This window comes from Hippocampus zosterae, chromosome 17 (genome assembly GCF_025434085.1).
Source record: "Hippocampus zosterae strain Florida chromosome 17, ASM2543408v3, whole genome shotgun sequence".
Taxonomy (NCBI): Eukaryota; Metazoa; Chordata; class Actinopteri; order Syngnathiformes; family Syngnathidae; genus Hippocampus; species Hippocampus zosterae.
In genome coordinates, this window is record NC_067467.1 from 9556493 (window position 1) to 9580111 (window position 23619).

Consider the following 23619-nt stretch of genomic DNA (forward strand, 5'->3'; position numbering starts at 1 on the left):
CACTGTTGTATTTTCTTTTTTTTTTGTGTGTAAATATGCAGCTAACTGGTTGGCAGCTAACTTGTTAGAGGAGCCATTTCATTTTTGGAGACATCGAGTTGATTGCCCATGCATTGACCAAGCATGATCTATCTAGCCCAGGGGTGTCAAACATATGACCCGTGGGCCGGAACCGGCCCCTAAGGAGGTTCAATATGACCCGCAGGATCATTTAAAAGTGAAAAAATGCATTATTGACACGGAATGAATATTTTAATAAAATGCAATTCATGGATTATCCGTTAGGGGGCACACTGTTTTGATCAGAGTAGAAGACAACATTGTTTTGATTAGAGACGAAAACAGCAGTCTTAGTCTGTCACTGAGACAGACCCAACACAGCAGACGGTATAAATCCGCCAATGCTTCTTTATACGGAAACAAAGGAAAGACATGGTATTTTGGTTATTTATAGCAGAGTATATTATAAAGTTAATGGTCCCGCCCACTTGACATCTACCGAGCCCGTATGTGGCCCACAATGTGAAATGAGTTTGACACCCCTGCTCTAGACTTTCCGAATTTTGTGGCTTATTCTATTGATCCTGTTTTTTTTTTTTTCTTGTTCAGGGCGGTGTTTGTCTTTCGGGTTAGCCGAAAAACCCAAACTGGTAAAATCCAATCTCAACAATCAGAGACAGAATCACTCCGCGTGTATGTGCCTGTGTTTGAGATGCTTTTTTTCTTATTTTATTTTATTTTTTTCTGTGGTTTATTTGTACTGTTCAAGGTTGTGGTTGTCACGGATAGCAAGTGGGACCATTTCCTTCTGTTCACTGACTGAAGGGGATGGCGACTCTTTTGAATTGTTTGGCTTATTTTGAGGGTTTGCGTTTATTATCATTGTGCAAAGTATGTTTAGTGGATAATCGGCCTGGAGCGATCAGATTACAGTCATTGAGCTTTGGAAAAGTGAATTGCTACAGACCGAGTTCCTTAGCAACACGATAGCTTGGCTGTGGCGGGGAGGGGTTGGCCCATATGTCAGTCAACATCCCGTCAAGACGTCTATGGCCTCTTGTCGGCATTTTCTTCCATTCTCCTTCCGTACTTGTGCTGCTAACAATACACGCGCCGCTTTAAAATGCATGGGACTTTTGTGAACGAGGAAAAAAAAAGCCAGCAGACTGTTGACGAACGAGGAGGAGGCATTGCGACCGGCGCTGACCTTGGAGATTATTGCTAAACTCAACAGAAAAAAATGCTGTATGTTTGTCAAGAGCTGTCTGTCATCATTGAGCTTTTGTGTTGGATATCGATCGCTCGCCCACTGACTGATGCACAACAAACACAGTGCGCGGCCGATGCCAACACGCACACGCGTGCACGCACACACTTTAATGGGATGTCAAGTCGGCTGGGCCACTTTCACTTCCTCCCAGATGAAATCTGAGCACGCCGGCCACACCCCTCCCGGCTGCTCATTAGCAAATATGGCATGAACAAGCAAAGTCGAAAATGCGCGTGTATTTTACATTGGAAAAATCTTGACTTTAGAGTTCAACTTGTTCCAAGCTTGAAACTTAATTACAAATACCGTATTTTCCACTCGATAAGGCACACCTAAAAGCATTCAATTTTCTCAAAAGTGTGCCTTATAATCCGGCTCGCCTTATGTATGGATCAATATTCAGATGTCTTGGATGTAGTATTTTAAATGTTCTCTCAAGCACTTTGTTTACAGCTGCAGCGGTTGTGAAAGCTTGATATAAATAAAGCTGTATTATATGGTATTCCCTTTAGCGGCACTCCATCTAGTGGATGCATAACGTAACCGCAGTCACGATTGTAGTTTGTATGCACCTTATAACGCGGTGCGCCCGATATGAAAAGGCATTTAAAATAGGCCATTCATTGAAGGTGCGCCTTATACTCGTAAGCGCCTTATAGTACGGAAAATATGGTAAAATGTTCCCCGTTGAAAGGAATTGAAATGTTTCAGTCCCTCCCAAAAAAACTATTTTGAAATCATCGGTTCAGTATTCACTTATCCCCGACTGTTTCGGCGCTCTGGACACATAGCTAGCTTGTGGGGTGCGAAGGGACTATGTTGAGGTTAATTTAGGATCTTTGTTTAGAAGAAAAAGTAGTTGTTGGACAGCATCTTGGTTGCAAGGCAACTTGAGTGTAATGAGGAGTTTTATTTTTATACAAATGTACTGCTGTGACGCCATATTTTGGCATCGTGGAGCCAAAGGATCACATCGAAGTGAGTCGGAGTTTAATTTTGACCAAAGTCGTGCGAAGGAACTATCTTACAAATGAGTTGAAAAATTGAATTGACAAAAGTAGTGCTTTTGCCGCCATCTTGAGGCAAATTCAAACTATTTTCATCAGAAAGCATGTGAATCACAATTAATTCATATTGATTAACTCAAGATGGTTGGACTTCATGTTTCAGGATAGGGTTGTTTTTTTTTCGGAATGAGACGAATGGAAAATAATCGATAGTTTTTCTATTTGCATGCGCTTGTAGTGATTGGACGCCAACAAGGCCACCAACAATTAGCACAACGCCACCACTGTTCGTCGCGCCGGAAGCAATCATAAAGCAATGATTTGTTTGTCTCCCATCACCGTCATCATGCACTCACCATATCTTTGGGTTCTCATTCATAACCTTGATGCCTTACCTCACAGCCTCCAAACTTTCTTTTATGAGCTTTTATTATTAAAGAAGAAAAAAAAGCATAACGTTACAAAAAATATATATATTCCCCCTTTCCTCACCAGTGTTATTATCCCCCTCTCCTCTATTTTTATCCTTTCACGTTATTAGCACGGAGAAATGCATTTGGTCTTCACGTTAGATCCAGCGAGCGATCCATTAAGGCGCCACCATGTTATTAGAAAGCAAAGAAACCATCCAAAGTGTGCAACCCTCCGTTGTGTAACGCCGCAACGCCGACGCTCATCGCAGAGAAATTACTTCTAATCGGCCCGCGGGCTCGGCGCTGACATCATCTTTTAAAGAGAAGACGCCTAGCGTTGGGCTTGAGTGGAACTGGAGAACACATTGACTTTTGTTTTTTTTTTCCTTTTTCCAAATTTAGTCCCCAAAACGAGTTTAATGAAGAGATTTGACAGACAAGAGTAGACCACAAAAGGTCTCATGACGTTTGACTTGAGACGTCCGCCATTTTGTTTTCAAGTGGCCATTTTAGTGTCACTGTGCAGATGTTCCAAACTGTTTTTGTGTTGTTTTAATTCAGGCAGATTGACTTATCGACATGAGATTTGGTAGACATGTCTATCAGGATAAGACCCACAAAAAAGTCTGAAGAAGTCATGTTTGAACAGACACAGGAAGTCTATTATTTTCAGATGGTCCCCACCTGACATTTTCAAAAAAGAAAGGTACAGTCCGCAAATGTTCGATTTTGTAAACACATTTATCTTCAGTCGACACCCAAAAAGTAGACCCAGAAAAAGTCTTCACCAAACAGACACGGGAAGTCTGCCTTTTAGGTTTGAATTTCAAGGTCATGTTGAGCCATTATCGTTCAATGCATTTGCTGGTGGAAATGTGCCCTGATGTCATGTGATCGTCTCCAAACCAATCAGAGCTCATCGCCTCATTCGACCTCGTCTGCTTTTGTTCGTTATGATCTGAGCTGTGATTTAAACCGTATGCGCGCTTTATCTCGTATATCCAAAATAAACGTTTTAACATTGGGCAAGCTAAGCAGGAACCATCAAGTAGGAAAATGACAACTTTTGGACCCAATAAATAAATAAATCTGGCCTTTTAGAGACAGAAATGAACAGCTGCAAGTCTTTTCAAATCCTGTCTTCAAAAACTAGCCCAAGCCTGCCACCCTAATTTGACACCCTAACCCCAACCTCCCCAACCTGGCCTTGAAACCCTACTTTTAAACCCTAACTCTGTCTTGAAAGGTGTTGGAAAGCACAACGACAGAAAAAAAGAAAGTTGGGGAAAGACTCAGGAGGGGGTTCAATACAACTTTAATAATGCGGAACAGCAGTGGCTAAATGAGGCATTCGCTGCTACTTTTAGACGTCACACGCACACACACACACACACACACACACACACCCCTCACCCCCAACGCTCTCCAAGCACCTGAATTATTAAAAGTGTTGTTTTCCTTATTGTGTTGCAGCATTGTGCCTACCGCCAGAAATTGCATCAAGACCTTTCGGTCCACACACCACACGTGCTTGAAGCCCTACTTTCATGCCCTAACCCTTGTTTGAGTGCCCAGCTATGTATTCCAAACCCAATTTGAAACCCTAACCCTTACCGGAAACCTTATCAACATCTCGAGACCCTACTTTGAAAGTCTGACCTTGGTGTATGTGAAACTGTAACTCTTGACTCAATTCCTTGAAACCATAACGCGAACCCCTGTTAGGAAACCCTACTTAGTAAGTTCAACTCTGGTTTGAACCCCTTATTTGAGACCATAACCTGTGTTGGAAGACGTAAACCAGGCTTGAAGTCCGAATTTGAAACCCTAATCCTAGTAGGAAACCCTGACATGGCATTGAAGCCCTATTTTGGAACTTTAACTTAAAAGCCTTTTAAACTGTATCTCTGTTTTGAAGTCACTCCATGTCTTGAAAGCATCCTTGAAACCTGAACACTAATCCAAAGCTGTTCCTCTTGTTTGAAATCCCAATCTTGGCTTCACATCCTTACTTGAAACTGTAACTCTTATTCCAAACCATACAAACGAAACATTGATTTGAAAGCCTGATTACAAACCCTACCTAGACTGGGAGGTTCGACCCTGTCTTGAAATCCAACTTGGAGAGCCTAACCCGGATTTAAAACCATAATTTGAATCTGTAACCCTTGTTTGATATCATTGAAACAAAATTTTGTAACTTAATGCAGGCTGAAAACGCTGCTGAGAAATCATAAACCCAAAATTGGAACCTTTGTTGAAAAACCATAACCAAGACTTGAAACCCTACTTTGAAACCACAGCTTGACTTAAAATCCAAATTTGAAATTCTAACCTTTGTTGAAAACCATAACCAAGACTTGAAACGCTACTTTGAAACCCCAGCTTGACTTAAAACCCTAACTTGAAACTGTAATCACCACTCAAATCTTCTTTGAAACCTTTACTTGAAACCCAAATTCATTAAAACACTTACCCTGCTTTGGAGGATAAGTATAACTGTCTTAAAACCCTGACCCTGTCTTGAAACCGTATGACTTGCTATGAATCCTAACCACGGCCTTAAACTCAAATTCAAAAGCGTACGCTTTGCTGGAAACCCTACCCTTGTTTGACAGCTGCTTTGACCAATACAAAGGTGCAAGTAACCTAAACAAGAAGAGCAGCTGAAGTTGATCGTGGGGCGTAGCATTCCTCCACAACTGGCTAACACGCACGTGCGCACGCACTCCCCCTTAGACACACTTTAATCACACACTGAATAATGAATGTGCTGAACTCCTGCCTGCTGTCAAGTGTGCAGACGAGAGAACAACCGACAGCTGAGAAAAGCTTCTCAGCCTAAGCCGAGGCTTGCAACCCTACTTGATAAAGTTGTGTGAAACCATACGTTGGGCTTAAAACCCAACTTAGATACTGGCTATATACCCAGTGTTAGCAGGTTTGTGTGTTTGTGCTCCATCTCAGCTCAATCCTTCTTCCCGGGGCTTGTTTGTTCCAGTAGGGGGCGCCGGCTGCCGCTTAGACACGTATTCTGGCGGTGGCGGCAGCACAGCTCCGCAGCGGCCCATTAATAACGGCAGCGGTGGTGGTGGGGAGGAGGGGGGGCGGCGATCCACCCCAGCTGGCCGTCCCGTTTCCGCTCCGCCTTCTCGGCTGCTCTGCCCGGAGCACTGCTGACATTTTAATGGTTCTTTTCTTTTTTTTTTTGGTAAATAATGCATGTGCTGCTTGTTGGCTCCTCCCTCCCCCCATCCATACGCTTTTGTGCACAAATTACAACGCCTTGTCTGTACCGATGCACTGCTCGCTACATCACACTACGGCCTCGCTCTGTGTATGCATGTTTGTGTGTGTGTGTGTGTATGTGACTGTGTGTTTCTACAAATGTGTGTGTGAGTGAGCGAAAGTCTGTCGATGTCCACTTGTGTCTGTGCGTCTGTATTTATTTGCCCGCGCATTGATGTGTCACTGAGGCAGCGCGCTGCCTGAGTGAAAGGGAATAGCGGAAAAGGCCAAAATGGCCAGCGTGAAGCGAAACACGCACTACTCACTTGTCCTGCCCTGTCGCGTTGAGAGCAATTGTCACCATCGTATGACTTTTCAACATGGCGCCAGATGTGTGGCGCTTGTCAGCGAATCATCTAATTGTGGGAAGTTGCATCGCTTGTTTGAAACTGCGGTCAGATCCCAGATTGCCCCTCTTTTGCGTCAGAACTCAGCGTGTCGTCGTTTTTGTGTTATGAACAACGAAACTGCAATTCTGGACCTGTTCGCGTGGTAGAAACCGGAACAAATTTTTTGTTTGTTTGTTGCCAGGTAACGCGTTGTGCAAGTCGGGAAGCATCGGCGTCTTTGGGAACGTGGTATACAGCGGACTGCTCAACGAGCACTTGTGGCATCTGGGAGTGCCGCTCTTCACGAGACTGGTGAGTGGGTTTCCCGTTTTTTTTTCTTTTGGAAGTACTCAGGCAGTGGCGCCCTCTGCATGCTTGTAAGTGGAACTGCTTTGTTTAGGTTAAGGTTAAGACTAAGCTATGCTTTTGGAAGCTCGTGCTACCGTACCGTCACGCTGACTGGGACTTCATAATTGCTGACATTTAAATGTTGCTTCACCGCGAAAGAAAAAAAAAAGACAAGGTTCTAATTAAGAACGGGAGCGATGGAAGAAATAACGCTTTCGTGGCAGAGAAGGTTCTGGATCAGGACGGCTTCCAGGGCTGTTAATTGCCGCCCACTCCTACCACCCCCCCCCCTACCCCCCACCAGCACCACCTAGTTTGCATCAATGTTTACGATCGATTTGAACGTTTACGAGGCGGGAATTAGTGCTGATTGGTGCGCCGGGGTCGCATCTAATTGGGTTACGTTAAACGAGATCATTCCCGTGATGGCAGAAATGTCCAATGTCAAGTCTTGTTTGATGAGCGCTTTCTGTCAGAGGCTGAGCGCCCAGACGTACGCATGCATAAGCAGCCACAGGCACGCAGGAGATAAATGAAGTCGATTAAAAATGGTTTGGCATGTTTTGAACGAAAATTTGGGTGGAATGGTGTTGCACTTTCAGAAAATGTCTCAACAAGCAAGTGGAAAAGCGGATGCCGCTGGCTGTCAAGTGAGGTGTGCTGATGTCACGCTTGTTGACAATTTGAATTTTAAAAATGCTGGAAATTTAGCTGCTGCTGTGAGAGTTTTGTGTCCTAAGTAATAATTTTTAAGACAATGTTGCTGTCAAAAATGTAGTTTGATTCATCTCTCTGAACTCGAAAACCTGTCAAAATTTTGGGTAAGGAAAACAATGAATCCAATTTTATTTTGAAGTAAGAATTGTTCAAATTTAGTGGCCTGTTGATATCTTTTCTGATTCTCCAAAAATAAATGTTGCTAGCTGAAACGAAGTCGGGAGGCAATGACAGTTTTCTTATGAACGCTTGTCAAAATCCAAAACCTCAAACTCTAAATTGTCATACTTTTTGGTGTCAAAACTGTCACAAAAAGCTTCTGATGCTAGCTGAAAGGAAGTCTGGAGACACAGGCACCTCTCTTGAAACTCTAATAGTTGTTGGAACACCTGCTTGAACTTTTATTCAAAGACAAATTGGACAACATTCGGAGCATGTCGTCGTTCTTCCGGGAAATATGTGACAAAAAAACTGTGGATGGTGGCTTCGATAAAGTCGAGCGACTAGCACCAAATTTGACCTCCAATTCCAAATTGCACAGCTTTGTTTTGGGTTTCTTTCAGAAATTGTCTGATGTTGTTGGCTGAAATGATGTCTAGTTGCTCCTTTGATATGATCCAAACTCCAAGACCTCAAGCCAAATTCATCATACTTTGTGAAAATGTCTCACAGGTAGCTGCTCGTGCTAGCTGATCAAGCTAGCGGCCTGAGCAGTTCAAACTTGTACGGAAAAGCTAGTCCATCACCGTTGATATTCTGTGAAGTTGTCCGTCTGAACCAGAAAACAAGTTGGAGCCCCTTGAAATGGTGTCGCCCCGCTGTGTTAGCACGCCGGGTGCGCCTGCTGATGGTATGGCAGCCGCTGTCCGGCCCGCTAATTACGGTGCCACCCCGCTGAGGATACCTGAGGGGGTTAGCGCCCCACATGCCGGGTGCTCACATCGCCGAGATGTTAAACCCGGCGTTATTAACTGTAAGTGTGTGCGTATGTGTGCGAGAGACGCACTCACGGGTCACCGTTTAGCTGCGTCGCCATACGCTACATTTACGCGTCGCGCCGCCGCACCCAAAAATCAGCAGATGGGCGATTTGCTGCGTATAGCTTAGCGACATGCTTATAAATGACGTTTAATCATGTCTTGCGGGGCCACAGCACGTAAAATGCCGAATGTTAGGGTTGTTTTTTCCTGTAGCAACACTTTATGGTCTTTACAGTTTCCAGTTTTTGTTTACTGTAGCTAGCCTGACCACTATTACGGCTTGTCCCGATGAGCTTTCTCAAGGGTTTTTGTTTTTTTTCTGGCCCCAAATTGAGGCACAGGTGGCACCAATTCTGATCATTTACACACATGCAAATGTATGCCAGAAATGTCCTCACTTGACCTCAGTGGACATGAGAACATTTGTCGTTCAGGAATGTTCTGTTGCGATGATTGTTTTGAACAAAATAAAATTGCACATTTCAGGAAGAATTTCTGAATCAGGAATCAGGATTTGGATGACATATGTTGAGACCTGGTTCATAAAATGAGCCCATGTGTGAGTCGAACATTTCTTTGGAAACTTAAGATATTTTAGAATACTGACAGGAATTCAGAAACTGACAGGAATTCAGGATTTGGGTTGAAGTAGCTTCTCAAAAGAAATTGGTCAGTAGATTTTCACATTGAACACGTCGACTTCCTGAATGTCAGCGCTGACTTGGAGCTCAAATTAATGCCAAGAATTAGTGAATAGGATTTTAGCCTCTTCCCAACATAGACAAGTCTTAGTTCCCACCAGTACATGTGCACGTTGAAACCGAAACCAAAAGTATTCTCTGGCCTGTTGACTTGAGAGTCCAGGAAACGAACGAAAAGTCAGTTCGCGAACGTCAGGCGAAAGTAGAGCAAGATTGTGGTGAAATGTCGAGGAAAAAATGATCGGGTGTGAGCCCCCCATGAGACAGTCGGACATTTTAGGCAGGAAGGGCTCACTTCCTGCTTGAAAGCTTTATCTTCATAATGGATGCGCCGCTCTCAAGAGGACGTCGAGACCATGCTAGCGAATCCAAATGCTTCGGGAATGTACCCACTCCAACAAGGAATTTGAATTCCTTTATTTGAGGGTGAATCCGGGGGGCGGGGGGGGGGGGCTTGTGATGCCCCCATTTTGGTTTTCCTTAATCCCACCGCGGCATGCGGTGTCCTCCGTGTGGAGACCTCGCTGTTTTTTTCTAACTCCCTCTTTCAACACCCGCTCTTTCAGAGTCTCACTTATTTATGAGCACGACTTGAAATAGACTTCAGTGTTTGATAAAAGCGCCACCCTTAATCTGGCGTGCCTGAGAAGTGCATTTAATTTTTATTTCCCATCAGAGATTGATGGCGAAGGCCCCCCCCCCCAACGCTTGCCACTGGCTGATTGCTCATGTAAATCCAGGCCAGGCCGTCAGCACAATGCCTGCGAGCTTTTGCGGATGAAATGGGAAAGCTACATGGTGTTGCGTCCACAGACGAAAGTTATGTCATCCGGCTTGCACTTGCTTTTGAAGGGGTTGTTGTGGGGTCGCCGAGCCTTGTAAAGCAGCGGTCCAAACGTTTGCATTGATTTTCACAAGGACGGCAATCACCGGGATCTTCCGTGTGGACCTTGTGGATTACGAAAGAATTCATTTCTTTTCCAGTCATCAGTGGAGCGAAAAGTGCGTCGGGGAAAATAATATTTTTTAAATGGACAGCCATCAGTTGACGGAAATGATCAAATCCATCGATATATACATACGTACGTACGTACAACATATGTTTGTTACATAAAAATGTTCACTTTAAATGTAACGCGGCAGCAGTAGCATTCAAATCAACTAACTCATTTTTCCGTGAGAATACAAAAAATGTTGAATCTTAATAATTTTGCAATAAATTAAAATTTGTATGAGTAATTTGAAAAATGATAAACGTATATGTAAATGTATGTCTTTTGCTATTTTTATTTGATTTACTATAAACTAACCAATATAACAGTAAAAGTATATTTAATGAAATATGTGATTTTTAAAAAATTACTATGATATTATGTATTATTATTACTATTATTAATTATTTTTTACAATAATTGATTGAATTATTGATTATTTCAGTGTTATTTTTATTGATATATTTTTTTCAAATGTTATGAAAAAAGTTGACAAATAATTTCATTTCACCATCTGCAATAAATTACCCATCCGTGTCTATAAGTAATCAAGCAATGTTACGGGTACCGTGTTATCATTTTGAATATATAGCCATGTTTAAATTTGTTTTTTTATTGTATTTAAATAAGTCTTTTACCAAAATTAATGTAACTGTTTTCAACGATCTGTAAAGTGTATTTATGACTCATTTTGTTTTATTTAGAGTACATTGAGTCATTTAGAATGAGCTCACCGAATAAGAAAATGGATCCATGCATTCTAATGAACCCATTCGAGGGAAAAACATCTGGCCGTCCTCTCGATAAATGGAGCTGCCCGTATGCGGCCCGCCGAGAATACTTTGCCCACCACTGGGGTTGAACATCCCCCATGACACTTACAATCCCCCTCGCCCCCTCCCGCTTGTCTTTTCATGGCACTTGGCTTTCTGACGTGTGAATTAGCGTGGCGTTGGCATCACATTCCCTCCGAAGGCGGCCAAATTTTGTCGGGGTGCCCTCCCGGGATAAAATGAGCTCATCCCGCAGGAGGCCTCTGATTGGAGGAAGGGGGAAGAATGAGGGAAAAGTGTGTGTGTGTGTGTGTGTGTGTCGGGGGGGGGGGGGGGGGGGCATGCACCACGGAAACCACCGGAGCTCGCCGCGGGGTTAATGCTTCACCGCCCCCGCCCCCCTCGCAGTGGTGTATTGATGATACGTTTGGAGAATCGCTGAGGCAGGCGTATTGTTACAGCCAAGAAGAGGAAGAAGAGGAGGAGGCGGTGGCACCCCCCTCCTCCTTTGGTCCTTTGCTGATGGAAAAGACGGCAAAAGCGCGCTGCGGTGGTATGGCGGCGTACCCAAACACTTTGTCGGTTTCTGATTGTGGCAATCTGGCGGGACCCCGCGGTCTTCTTTCTTCATCGCACTCTTCTTCCTTCAACTTAATCCTCCAACATCAACACATACCTTTTCCCCCTTGAACCCCACCCCCCTTCCACCCCCTATTCCTCCCATCCCCGAAGCCCACAGCTCTCAAATTAACGTCCCAGGAAGGATCCTGGGACGTTAAATTTCACAGCGCCGTCTCCTGGCGGCGCTGGCAGTGGCGGCAGAGGAACGCTCGTAGGCAGCTGTCAGGCGGGCACTCCAGTTGAGCCTCAATAAGTGACGGCTTAGGTGGGGGGCTAGGGGGGGGGGTTCTGGATGGAGGGCGGGAGAGATCATCGAAAGAAAAAAGGGGTTCCAACAAACTCTCCTCAGAAGACGATGGCAGGGAGGGTGGGGGGCGGTGGTGGTGGTGGTGATGGTTGGGGGGCGGGGGGCTTAAAAAGTGAAGAAGCAGCGGTGAGAGAGACATTAGAAGAAGAGCGAGTTGGTGTTGATGGGTGGGGGCGAAGTAGTAGTGGGAGGAGGTGGGGGGCAGCTGGAGTCAAGCACCCCCTGAGTTGGGGAGAGGGAGGGCTGCCTCAGCGGATCAGCGCCAGTCGAAAACCAGGCGCCGAGCCGGCCGCACCGACCGGTCCCTCCGCTTGGCCCTCGCTCGCCCTCGTCTACCATCCCGCCTCGCCATGATGATGTACTTTTGGGTGAGTGATGAGGCCTCGCAACGAGAGCGGAAAACTTCTTGGCATGCAGTGTTGGCTATTTTGGCGTAGGATGAAGAGGATGATGATGATAAGGGAGAATTGTTTCGCTCGTTTCTATCGGTGGTTCCTCGTCTTGAATTGGTTTTGATTCGTTTTTCAAAGCATCGTTTGACGTCGCCGCTGAGCTGCAACGCTTCCCGACTGCCCCAGTAGTTTCTTATTCGTCGAGGGGGACAGGGTGGCGGCGCCATTTTGGCATAGTGGGAGACTTGAAGTAATATCAAAATAATTTGCAAGACGTTGTTTACCGATTCAGTCACCTTGTGTAGCAGAATCCCAAATTTCACTCATTTTCCCGCAGTGTAACTTTTCTTTTGACAGAATTTTGAATCTTTCTGCTTGTCGTTGGTGTACCTAAAAAAGTGTTGCGGTGGCTGAATTTTTAGGCCTCCACCAAGGCTCATTTGGCTTGATACACTTTAGCATAGTCACAACAATTGAGACTTTGTACCATAATGTTCCCAAGATGCCGTTTGCGGATTCCCACGGTGTCTCGGTTTCTACAGGTAGAATGTTGGATACAGCCCACTCTGGTATTGGGTACCTAAAGAACTGGCTGAAGTTTGAGGCCTCCACCAAGGCTCAACCCTCAAGATTTGAATCATTTGCAAATTGTTCATAGCTAGATGTTCCCAACAGAATTATTCATCTGCACCTTTGTGTCTGGGGACGTATCAACATTTAAACGTGTGAGGACCCACCAATCGTAATGTTAAAATGTGGACGTCCAGCATAGCCCGTTTACAATTCCCTTGCAGGAAAGAGATCTAACTTTTGAAAACTTAGAATTTGCGTGAAACTAAGGGGCTCGGTCACATCAAACCAACGGGCGAGTCGACAAACGGTTGTTTCAAAGCCAAGAAAACTTGTATTTATTTTTAACATGTCAAAACGATAGTTTTGGCTAAGCTAAGAAGCTAGTTAGCGCACGGAGCTTTAAAAAAAACAATAGTTTTTTGGTTGGGAGGATTGTTGGACTAGATATGAAACTTCTTAGCTTTTAGAATTTGGGCTAAGCTAAGAAGCTAGTTAGCGCGTGGAGCTTAAAAAACAAATAGTATTTTGGTTGGGAGGATTCTTGGACTAGATATGAAACTTCTTAGCTTTTAGAATTTGGGCTTAGCTAAGAAGAAGCTAGCTACTGAAAGTAAGAAAGAAAGAAAGAGTTGGTTTAAAGCCCAACAAGCTGTTTTTTTTGGGGTTAATATTTGAACCACGACATACAAAACAACTTTTTAAAATATGGTCTACGAGGCTGGTTGGTGCCAGCGTGGTAATATACAAACAGTTGGTTTAAGATAAGATAAGATAACCTTTAGTTGTCCCACTCTGGGGAAATTTGCATTTATTTAAAATTTTTAAAATAACTTGCATGTACAGAAGCGAAAAAGGGAGTTTATTTTCGAGCGACCTTCTGTAGTTGGCCAGCATCACCTGTACCTCATAAGAATATTTATTCAGCAGACAGATGCTCTTCCGCGGGGCCATTAGCTTTAGCTTACAAGCCCCGGTCACCGGCTGATGGAGACGGATGCCCGTTGAAAGACGTCCAGGTTACTCACACGGACCGGCGCCCTCCCCCTCGGGCCCTGCCGACCCGGGCGGCCTTGTGGTAATTGTCGGAAGTGCAGGCGGCGTGTCCTTTTATATTACCGTCGCCACGGAAGAAGAAGAAGAAGAAGAGGCTCGGAGTGGGGTGCGCGCTTCTGTCCTCGCCGTCATGAATAATTGAAAAGCGCCGGGTGCAGACGGTGCGACAGAGGTGCGGGTAAGTGAGAACAGGGACGCACGCGGCGTGGCGAGGAGCACCGCTTTTTATGGCCGGCAGGTGGCCGCCCGGTGTGGAATGTTGAGGACTCGCGTTAATGTCGCATTGGTGGCAAAACGAAAATCGGCAGACTTCGGCGAACGGGATGGGGCAGACGGGCCATCAATATTGTGTCAGTGGGGCGGAATTTGGGAGAATGGTGATTCCCATGAGTCGTGTCTTGGGGGTCTGTACAATAATATGCAATCAATCTGACACCCTATGTATTTAATTACATTTTTAAGGGGGGGGGGGGTGATGACAGAATCAAATCGGATTTTTAAGGGAACAAAGTGTGAATTTTCACGTGTAGTCCTGTTTTTGTTTTATTTGAGAGAATAAAGACATCAAGTTTTGGTTTTAAACTTGGGTTAGGGTCTCAAACCAGGATTTTAACCAAGAAGTGGGGTCTCGACGTTTCAAATGAGGGTTACGGGTGCAAGACAACGTTGGAGCGTAAAATTCGGGATTCAGGTCTCAAATTTGGCATTCAAACTTTTTTTTTTTTTTTATAGCCAGGCGTTGGGTTTTAAATGACTGTTTCCATCCTGGATAAGGTTTCATAATGAGGATGTGTGTTTAAATAAAAGGTTAGGGTTTAAATTAGGGCTTGGACTTGAAACTTTGATGAGATTTACAAATTACAGTTTTAGGTTACGGCTTGGAATTTAAACAAGTGTTTGGGTTTCAAGTTAAGTGTTGAAAAAGTGGGTGGGGTTTCCAATTGTAGTTTGATATCTTTTTTTTTTTTAAGGTTTCAAATACAGGTAAGGTTCTCAAACCAGTATGAGCATTTCAAATGAGGGTTGGGGTTTGAAATTAGGGTTTTAAGTGAGCGTTTGGGTTTTATGTTCCAGTTTCAAACAAGTGTAAGGCTTCAAATTAGAGTTTTAAATTAATATTTCAATTCCAGATTAGGGTTTCAAAATGGCGTTCAGGTTTCAATTTTGGTGTATATCTTGAATTGGGATTTCGGATTAGGAGAAGGGTGTGGAATTCAGGTTTCGAGCTAAACTCGGGTTTGTGTGCGAGAAAATAGAAAAGACGGCCCATTAACGGTGGCTCCCCCTCCGGCTTACTGTTGGCCCTTGTTGCCATGGCAACCATCACCCAACAGCGCTTGCAAGCACTTTCACTGCTTTTCACTGGATTCGAGTCAAGTCAACTTTCTATATTGGCATCTTGTGAAAAAAAAAATGTTCCCATGTTTTCGTCATTTCATTGGGGCCGTCATGGAAAGCTGACGAAAATAAAAATGCATTTGGAAAATATTAAGGCTCGAAATTTTCCACACCGATATATTGTTTTAGCAAATTGGGATGCTTTAATTTATTTTGATCTTTTTAAGTGCTTCAATGTTAAAAGTTTGGTAGAAGATCGGAAGAAGATCCGAGAAATGTTGGGCCGGACCTGAGAAAATTTGGCGTCAGGGTTATTAACCTTTGCGTCAGAGGGGTCAAAGTAGATTTCTCAAATCAGGGTTTCAAGTGAACTGTTAGCCGTGGTAGCGTTAGCGCCTTATTTTGTGAATCAGGACATGATTTGAGGCCATTGTTTGAAGTCGGTTGCGCTCGTTTTGTCTCGTCAGCATTCTGACGGATTTCTCTCTCGTCAAGTGGAGCACCGAGTTGTCTGGGTTTTTTTCCCCCTTTTTTTCCTTTGAATTCCTGATGTGTGGCATCTAAATATAAGCATCTGAGAGCTAAAACAAGACAGGGCTTTTTTTGTGCATCTGTGTGTCTGCGCGTTTATGCGTGTGTGCACGTTGCGCTGCAGAAAACCATTTTTTTCTGGTTTTGTTTGTAATTTAGCCACAATGGCCTGAAAATGTCGTTTTTGTTGTTGAGCTGACGCAAGACAAGGCGCAGCCGGCTTCAGGTCTCGCTCATCCCGCACATTTCATGAGTGTAGCGCCCCCCACGCGGCAGCGGCAACATCAGGCGAACCGATCGCAAAGAATAGATCGGCATTTGATGCCGTACCCTCAGATCAGATGAACTGGAAGCGGGGTGTTTGTTAGCTTAGCCTGAGATCAGATCGACCGAACGAGACGGAGCCAATTGATGGCAGAGCTTCTGCAAAAGCGCCTTTGTGTTGTGTGCTTCCTTGTGTTTCATCTTGTCTATCTGTTGTGAAACATTCCGGAGGTGATTTTAGCAAAGTGGTTCAATCATGTGGGCGTGGCCTGAAAGATGGAAGGACGCAAAATGTGCTTCATACATGGACGGACAGCCTGAATGACAGATGGATGGGTGGACGAAAGGACAGTTGGGTGGGTTTTATTTTTTTTTGTATGAATGAATATGAATTGATTTTTTTGTTAGGCCACCACGTCAATCGTTTGACTGGATGATCAAGGATGCAAATGTGGGACGACACGGGTTGCTAGAGCCCTTCCCAGCCGTTTTCGGCCAGGAGGCGGGCTACACCCTGAACCGATTACCAGCCAAACGCAGAGCACACAGACGAACAACCATGCGCGCTCACACTCACACGTAGGGACAATTTAGAGTGTTCAATCAGCCTGCCGTGCATGTTTTTGCAATGTGTGAGGAAACCGGAGTACTCGAAGAAAACCCACGCAGGCCCGGGGAGAACATGCAAACTCCACACGTGGAGGCCGGAGCTGGAATTAAACCCAGTACCTCCGCACTGTGAGGTCGATGTGCTAACCCCTGGATCACCGGTCCACCCAAGTATTTTTCAGTTTCTAGCAATTCAGTATGCACGTCGCCAATGATGCTTCGGCCTGCGTGAGAAGAAACGCTCCAGAGATCCATCCGTTCATCCGTGCCAAGACCGTTCATATATTGGAAATAGTACGTCAACAGATGTCATTATTCTGTGAAAATTTTGTACGTCGTTCGTAAAAAGGGACGTTTGTAACTGGAGGTTCGACTGTAGTTGTACGGGGAGAAAAATGATGAATGATTGTCTCATGTTCGATTTTTTTCTTTGTTTAACCTAAAAAGGGCAAAGTATATTTGGTACGAGGAGAAAGCTTTTCGCAATTTCTGGCCTTTTTTTTATTTTCCTCTCAAATGACAAGCGTGTGACATTGGGCGTCCGTTTCACTGGGAATTATTTAACAGCAGACCTCAGCGGTCTTGTGATGAATATTTCTCTTTTTAGTCGCCCTTCGAGCGGGCGGACCCTCTGACCGACCGACCGACCGCTCTCGCGCGCTCACCAGCAAACACGCGGCAGGTTGAGCATGAAACATGCATGAGAGCAAACACCGCGCCCTCGATAACAAAAGCTCGCACGCCGCGTACGCTCGTCCTCAGCGGATGCGACGCCCTACCTCTGATTGACCCATTGGGGCTCTGTCGAGCGTCGGGGGATTCTGATTCTTCATTGCATCACAAAATACATGAAATCCTCCATATCTTCAATAAATCAACTCAAACGCATTTTCCCTTACTTGAATCCCTAATTTAACACCTTGATGCCCAGTTTGAAGCCCAACCCATGGATTGAGGCCCTAATTTGAAGCACAGACTTAAAACCCTATTTTCAAGCCATAACCGTTGTTTGAAATCTTAGCTCAGGCTTGAACGTCCAATTTGAAATGTTAAAACCTTGATTGGAAACCTTGAGTTGGGGCGTTGAATTTGATTTCAAGCCCGCAGTTATGGTTTCATATTAGGGCTTGAAGCCAGTATTAAGGTTTTGAATTGAGTTTTCAAATAAGGGTTACAATTTCCAATTTAGGTTTCAAGCCTGGCTCCCCGTTTCAAACAGGGTTGAGTGTTCCAAATTCGGGTTTCAAGTCAGGGTTAGGGTTTCAATTCAGGCCTTAAAGTTAGCTTTACCTTCAGGCTTCCAAATGAGACTTTCAAGATTGGTTCGTGCTCCAATCAGATTGCAAACGAGAGCTTCAAACCAAGTTTTGGGTGTCAAATGAGGGTATTAATCCGGAGTTGGGTTCAAACCAGATTTAGTCTCAAATTAGCGTTTCAAAACAGGATTGAGGTTTGTAATTACGATTTAATGAGAATAAGTAAACTGATTTGAAATCATTTGGTTTTCATATTTTAAATTCTGATTGAAAGCCTGGGTTAGGGTTTTAAACACAGGTTGGGGTTGAAAATAGGGCTTTAAACCGGTATTTGGGTTTTAAATCAGGGTGTCAAGACAGGATTGGGCATCCAAATCGAGGTTTCAAGCCTGGCTTCGGTATTCAAAGTGGTTAGAGTTCCAGAAGTGGGGTTTCAAGCCTGGGGTCGGTTTTCAAGTTTCAAATTTGGGCCTTCAAGTTAGGGTTTCCAGTCTGAAATAAGGTTTCCAATTCAGATTTTGTTACGCCCTCCCCGCGTCCCTGTTGCGGTGAGACAGATAACGAATTCAGTAACCACACCGTTGATATTTCTTGCAATTCATTCACAGGCGCGTCAAGGTGTCAAACTGCAACAGACAAACATAAAAACACGTACACGTTGCCACGGAAAACGTGGTAAACCAATGTGCCCTACTGATCTGACATGTGATGAACGCGTGGCTATGCTAGTGTAGCTAATGTTAATGAGCTAATGTGCTAATCGCTGTGCGTAAATGCTAACTGTAAACAATTGGAACACCCGTCGAATGTCTATCCACAGTGAATACACCCCACTAATTAATAATATGACATATATTTACATAAAACATTTACATACAGGCTGTGCTTGGCCCTACGACACAAAGTTGCAGACCATCGTTCGGCGGTTCCCCATGCAATGTTAACAGTAAGTGTCTCACTCCACAACGTCCGGTGTGCCCGTCACAATAACGAATTAACTTTACAAAATAAAGCAGCTCTGGAACTATAGAAAATAGCCAGGAGCCAGAAGAGACAATCATGATACCATGATTGCTGGGATTGGGGGTCTCTGGAGTTGTACTTGGAGAGTTTGAAGACAATGTGGGAAAGCTTAGCCGTCATTCGCCTGCGAAAACGTTTTTTAATTAATTATTATTATTATTTTTTTTTTTTTTAAATCCGACCCGCCGCGACGCGCTGGCTTTCTCTCCCAAGGGAAGGACCTTTCTCCCGCCTTTTTTTTTTTCCTCTCCCGCTTTCTACCGGCGATGGATGTGCAGTGGCTAAACATCAGGATGAAAGTTAGTTTGCAAAACAAACTCATTGTTTATTGATGACCATCAAATATTCATGCGCTTGCTTGGCCGCTTCTGATAGTTTTATGGCTGATTAACGACGCGTAATTACAGGTTTTATATGCCAAAGAAAAAAGAGAAAAGCCTCCCAACAAGAAAATAAATGTCGCCGCGTCGCTGATTGATGCCGAGCGTTTTCTGCCACCACGGCGCAAAAAAAAGAACAGAAAAGGAAGAAAAAAAAAAGTCGTCGGCGGCGGGGGCTCGTCTTCCTCATCTGGGTCGTCGGTGAGCTCCAACGCTTTGACAGCGCGCGCTCTGGCGTGCTTTTTAATTAAAAGAAAACTCAATAGCCTTATCAGGACTGGCCATTTGAGCTGGAGACGTATCGATCGGCCGCCCGCTCGCCCGCTTATGCAGATGCCGCGCTTTCATCTGCCCACCAAATCTATGTCATATATTATTCAGCCCGGGCTCACTTCAACATTCAAATGCGAGTCTTTAACTGCTTTTCAGAGGAAGGCGACGGCGACGGCGAGCTGGCCATGAGCGCCGTTTCCCATATTTGACTATCAGAACTTATTTGAGCGCTTTCGGAGCGTTAAAACGACTCGACTTAGTTCATTGTACCTGCTGTATAGGCCGTTACATAAACTGCGATAGTGCAACATGCTGTTACATAACACACAAAATGCATGTAACAAGAAGTAATGTGACATAATTGGTAACACTGAACTGTATCAGAACACACTTGTTACACAACTGAATCACATACAATGGTACCTCTACTTACGAACCTCTCTTCATACGAAATCTTCAAGCTACGAAGTGCCTCAACAGGGAAATATTGCCTCTTGTTACGAAAGAAATGTCAAGATACGAAAGGTAAAAATACAGTATGAGTTGCTATTCGCAGCAGCTCCGATTTTCCTGAATGCAACATACTGACAGCAGCTCTACCATTGGCTATTCCTGAGCATCATCCTGGCATCCCATTGGCTAAGAGGGACCTCTACCATTTGTTTCTGTTTGTGTTGAGAGATAAATAGATGGATATGTGTCGATGCAGCATCCTCTTCATTCGCCCCTCTGTGTTTTACGTAAATGTGAATCACCCAGAAAAAGTGTTCACCAGTACGGCGATCGCTCACTATGCTGTTGTTTGCCTTGGACATTTTCAAATGATTGTTAAAAGCCGACAAAAGCAAACGTCCTTGGATCAGTTCTTAACAAAACGCCAGGCAAAAACTACTTCTGAGAGAGAACATGAACGAAAAAGGGCAGAAAACGGTGAGAACGCAGTTAAAAGTTAAATGACCATCATTTTTATTTTTTACACTATTCTTTGTTTTTGTTGACATTATACACATCTTTCATTTATTCTGCAATAATCTAATTGTAACATGTATTTTTTAGATATTTTGATCCATTGTTATGCTTTAGAAAAAAAAGTGTCTGAATTTTGGCGGTTTAGGCCATTTACATTGAGAACGCATCTCTACTTACAATATTTTCTAATTCAGAAATTTCTTCCAGAACCAATTAATTTTATAGGTAGAGGTACCAATGTACTATGACATCACTTACACATTTTCCAAAGAGCATTATGGTAACAACGTATTGTGTGATGAAAATATGCATTTCTGAAACAAATGGTGACGTAATTGTAAAACTTGCGCAACAGAACCTGTTACATAGTTGACCTGACTGTTATAGGGCATATTGTGACATCACGTTTTTGGGCCAGGTCAGCATGGTTGACGAGTCTGTTCTCAAGTGACTGGATTTATAATCGTTCGCTAAAATCCCCGATCATGTTACACTTACTGGAACACATCACACTGTTAACGTCTGTTACACTAAGTGGAGTGTAGCAATAGCCTGCGTCATTGGAGGAGGATAGTGATCAAGTCCACCAGCAAAGACGGACAATCAGCAAATAATTCACACTCTCTTGGAATTGCCGTGAAAAAAAATCGGGGCAGTGGGAGACAAATAAGAGAGGGATTGGATCAAAATAATTTTGAATGAGCAGCGGATCACGCAAAAGACATGAACATACACGCACACGTTCATGCCCTACATTCCTCTGTTTATGTTGAGATCATATGGAAAAGGGAATCTTGGCATGTGGCCCCTTAGGAGAATTTCAGAAGACGACGACGACGAGGATGAGATGGTGATGAAGTGTCACAGCGGTTGTCTTAATTGTCCGCACGCTTCCTCTTGGTTTTTTTTTTTTTCGGAATGTTTTTTTTTCTTCGTCTGTAAAGAGGTGGTTGCCGGGGGTCTTTCTGCAATTTACAAAAGAAGTCCATTAAGTTCATTAATTTAATAATGAATGCGAGGTATCACTCAATTAGAGGTCGGCATCCAGCATCACCGCTTAATGAGATTGGAATGGAAGCGATGCTGCGCAGGTAGTGAATTAAAGCGTTGCCAAAGAAGCTATCAGGAATTAAATTGTAATCCTGCGACATTTGTCACCGCTCAAACGGCTTCGCCCCTTCCATGTCACAAGTGCGCCGTAGCCAATCACAAGGCAAGAAAAATCCAATCCAGAGAGACACACTTGCCGTACGTGATGCGTGCGTAAAACCAAACGCGTCTAGATAGAAATCAAAATGAATTCTTTGATTTTACAATCGGCCGCTCAAGTCCATGACGTTCTGTAACGCAACCGATTGCAACACAACACGCCTATTGGACTTCACTACGTTTTTGTAACATTCTAATATAATGTGATGTCATTTCGGGTAGAATAACATTGACTGTACAGTCATGTGCTGTTACATGACTGGCATGACATGTAATGTGACATAATGGTGACGTCCGAAGCTGTGTTACATCACGTGCAACAAACCGGTCTGCGGCCTGGTACTGGTTCATGAACCAGTTGATACCGGGCCGCATAGATGAATTTACGAGCATATTGGATTCATTTCCGACCGCAAATATACGTCACCAGCCCCACTGACCGTAGTGTCATATTACATACACTAAATGGTACCACCAAATATTTGACTGCTTACTGTCATGTATATTTTTGTAACTTAACATTGATTCATGACCCACCAGTGTAATAACAGTACCAATCGCACTGTGAGCTTCGTTACCATAATGCGCAGCCCTATAACGTTCACATTTCAAAGTCCCGATTTCATGTCATTCATTTGCCATTCATTTGGCGAACACATTTATAACGTCTTTGTTCTGACCAGATTTTCCCCACAAAATAGCGAAAAGTCCTTCGTTTAAATGAACCATGGGAACCTCATTGTCGACGCGACCTTGCTTTGGAACACAATGTATATTGTTGTACGACCGGAGGCACGACGCACATGGTCTGAGAACATGTCTGGTAAACACAAGCAAATCCAGACAGCAAAAGTCTGTGAAGGCTGAATTTGTCTCTCACTTTCGAAAGGCAGTCCGCCAGATGACGCTCGGCCGAGTTGGGAAAGCTGTACACGTATTTGTAATGGACATGTTTATATTGCATTACACGTTCATGTTTTTATTTCTATAAATGTATACATTGTAGTTGGCAGCCATTTTATTGGAAATGGTTACGACGACCGACCGTTATAACGTACAAATTCGCTATGTCCCACGAGGTTCGACTGTACGTACATGTTGGTAACGTCGTGTTTATCTTCAGGGAACAATTTCCTGTTTTCTATCAAGGGATTTCATTTCCCTAATGGCTCCTTCCTTTTTTTAAACTCTTAAAATACAGGCGGATGTTATTAAATTGGAGAACAGACGGCTTCATCGTCGAACTTTTCATTGAGCGCGGGACGCGGCGACAAACTCCCGCCATCAGCAGTTTGCGCTGCCTCCAGTGTTATTAGCGGCGGGCTTAATGTTGTATGGCGAATGCAAGATGCGCCGCGCGCAACACGGTGGAAATGATAAGACGGCATCAGACGATAAAATGAGAGGCGCAGAGAAGCCTGGGAAGCAACGCGCACGTCGTTTATTGTTCGGCAAAAATGGAAATGTCGTGTTTTGTAGATGTTTGTTTACCCACAAAGTGTTGTCGCGAATGGGAATGAGCAGCCGCAAACTGCGTGGATGTCACACCGGGACGGCGGGAGACGAGGGAGCTGGAGGGCTGGCGAGCAACATATAGGCACGTTTATACGCACAACACGTGCTTAATTAAGATTTACGCCACCTTCAGTGTGTCCGGCCGAGGAAGGAAAAGGGGATTGTGTTCTCATGGATCCTTTAATCCGCTGAATTAGCGCTTTAATAACTGGAAGCCATTCGGAGATTAACGAGATCAAGCTTGTGTACAGGAAGACTTAAATGCTGTTTTCTTCTTTACAATAAGCCGCGTACGCATTATGGAGCTTTGGTCTGTACGCCATGACTCACAGTACAATATCAATAACCGTCTCAAAGCATTTGTTAACACTGATGCGTTAGTCATGGACTTTCTTTCTTGAATTTCGTTTTGTTGTTACGTCATAACATTTGTCAAGCAGAGTTTCAATCAACAACAGGGTTATATTTTGTCACATCCTCATAATTTG

General features: G+C 44.0%; 1 protein-coding gene across 7 annotated transcripts in view; it reads left to right on the top strand.

The window, feature by feature from the left end:
• Nucleotides 1-23619, top strand: part of LOC127589340 (RNA binding protein fox-1 homolog 3-like) — a 277061-nt gene that overhangs the window by 150636 nt on the left and 102806 nt on the right. For 6 of the 7 annotated variants that reach the window (XM_052048458.1, XM_052048456.1, XM_052048453.1 and 3 more), the window contains one exon: nucleotides 6510-6619. In XM_052048458.1, coding sequence (XP_051904418.1) covers nucleotides 6510-6619 — 110 coding nt within the window. Of the gene's footprint in view, nucleotides 1-6509; nucleotides 6620-11965; nucleotides 12115-23619 lie in introns of those variants that run through there. The other variant, XM_052048461.1, reaches the window with a different exon arrangement.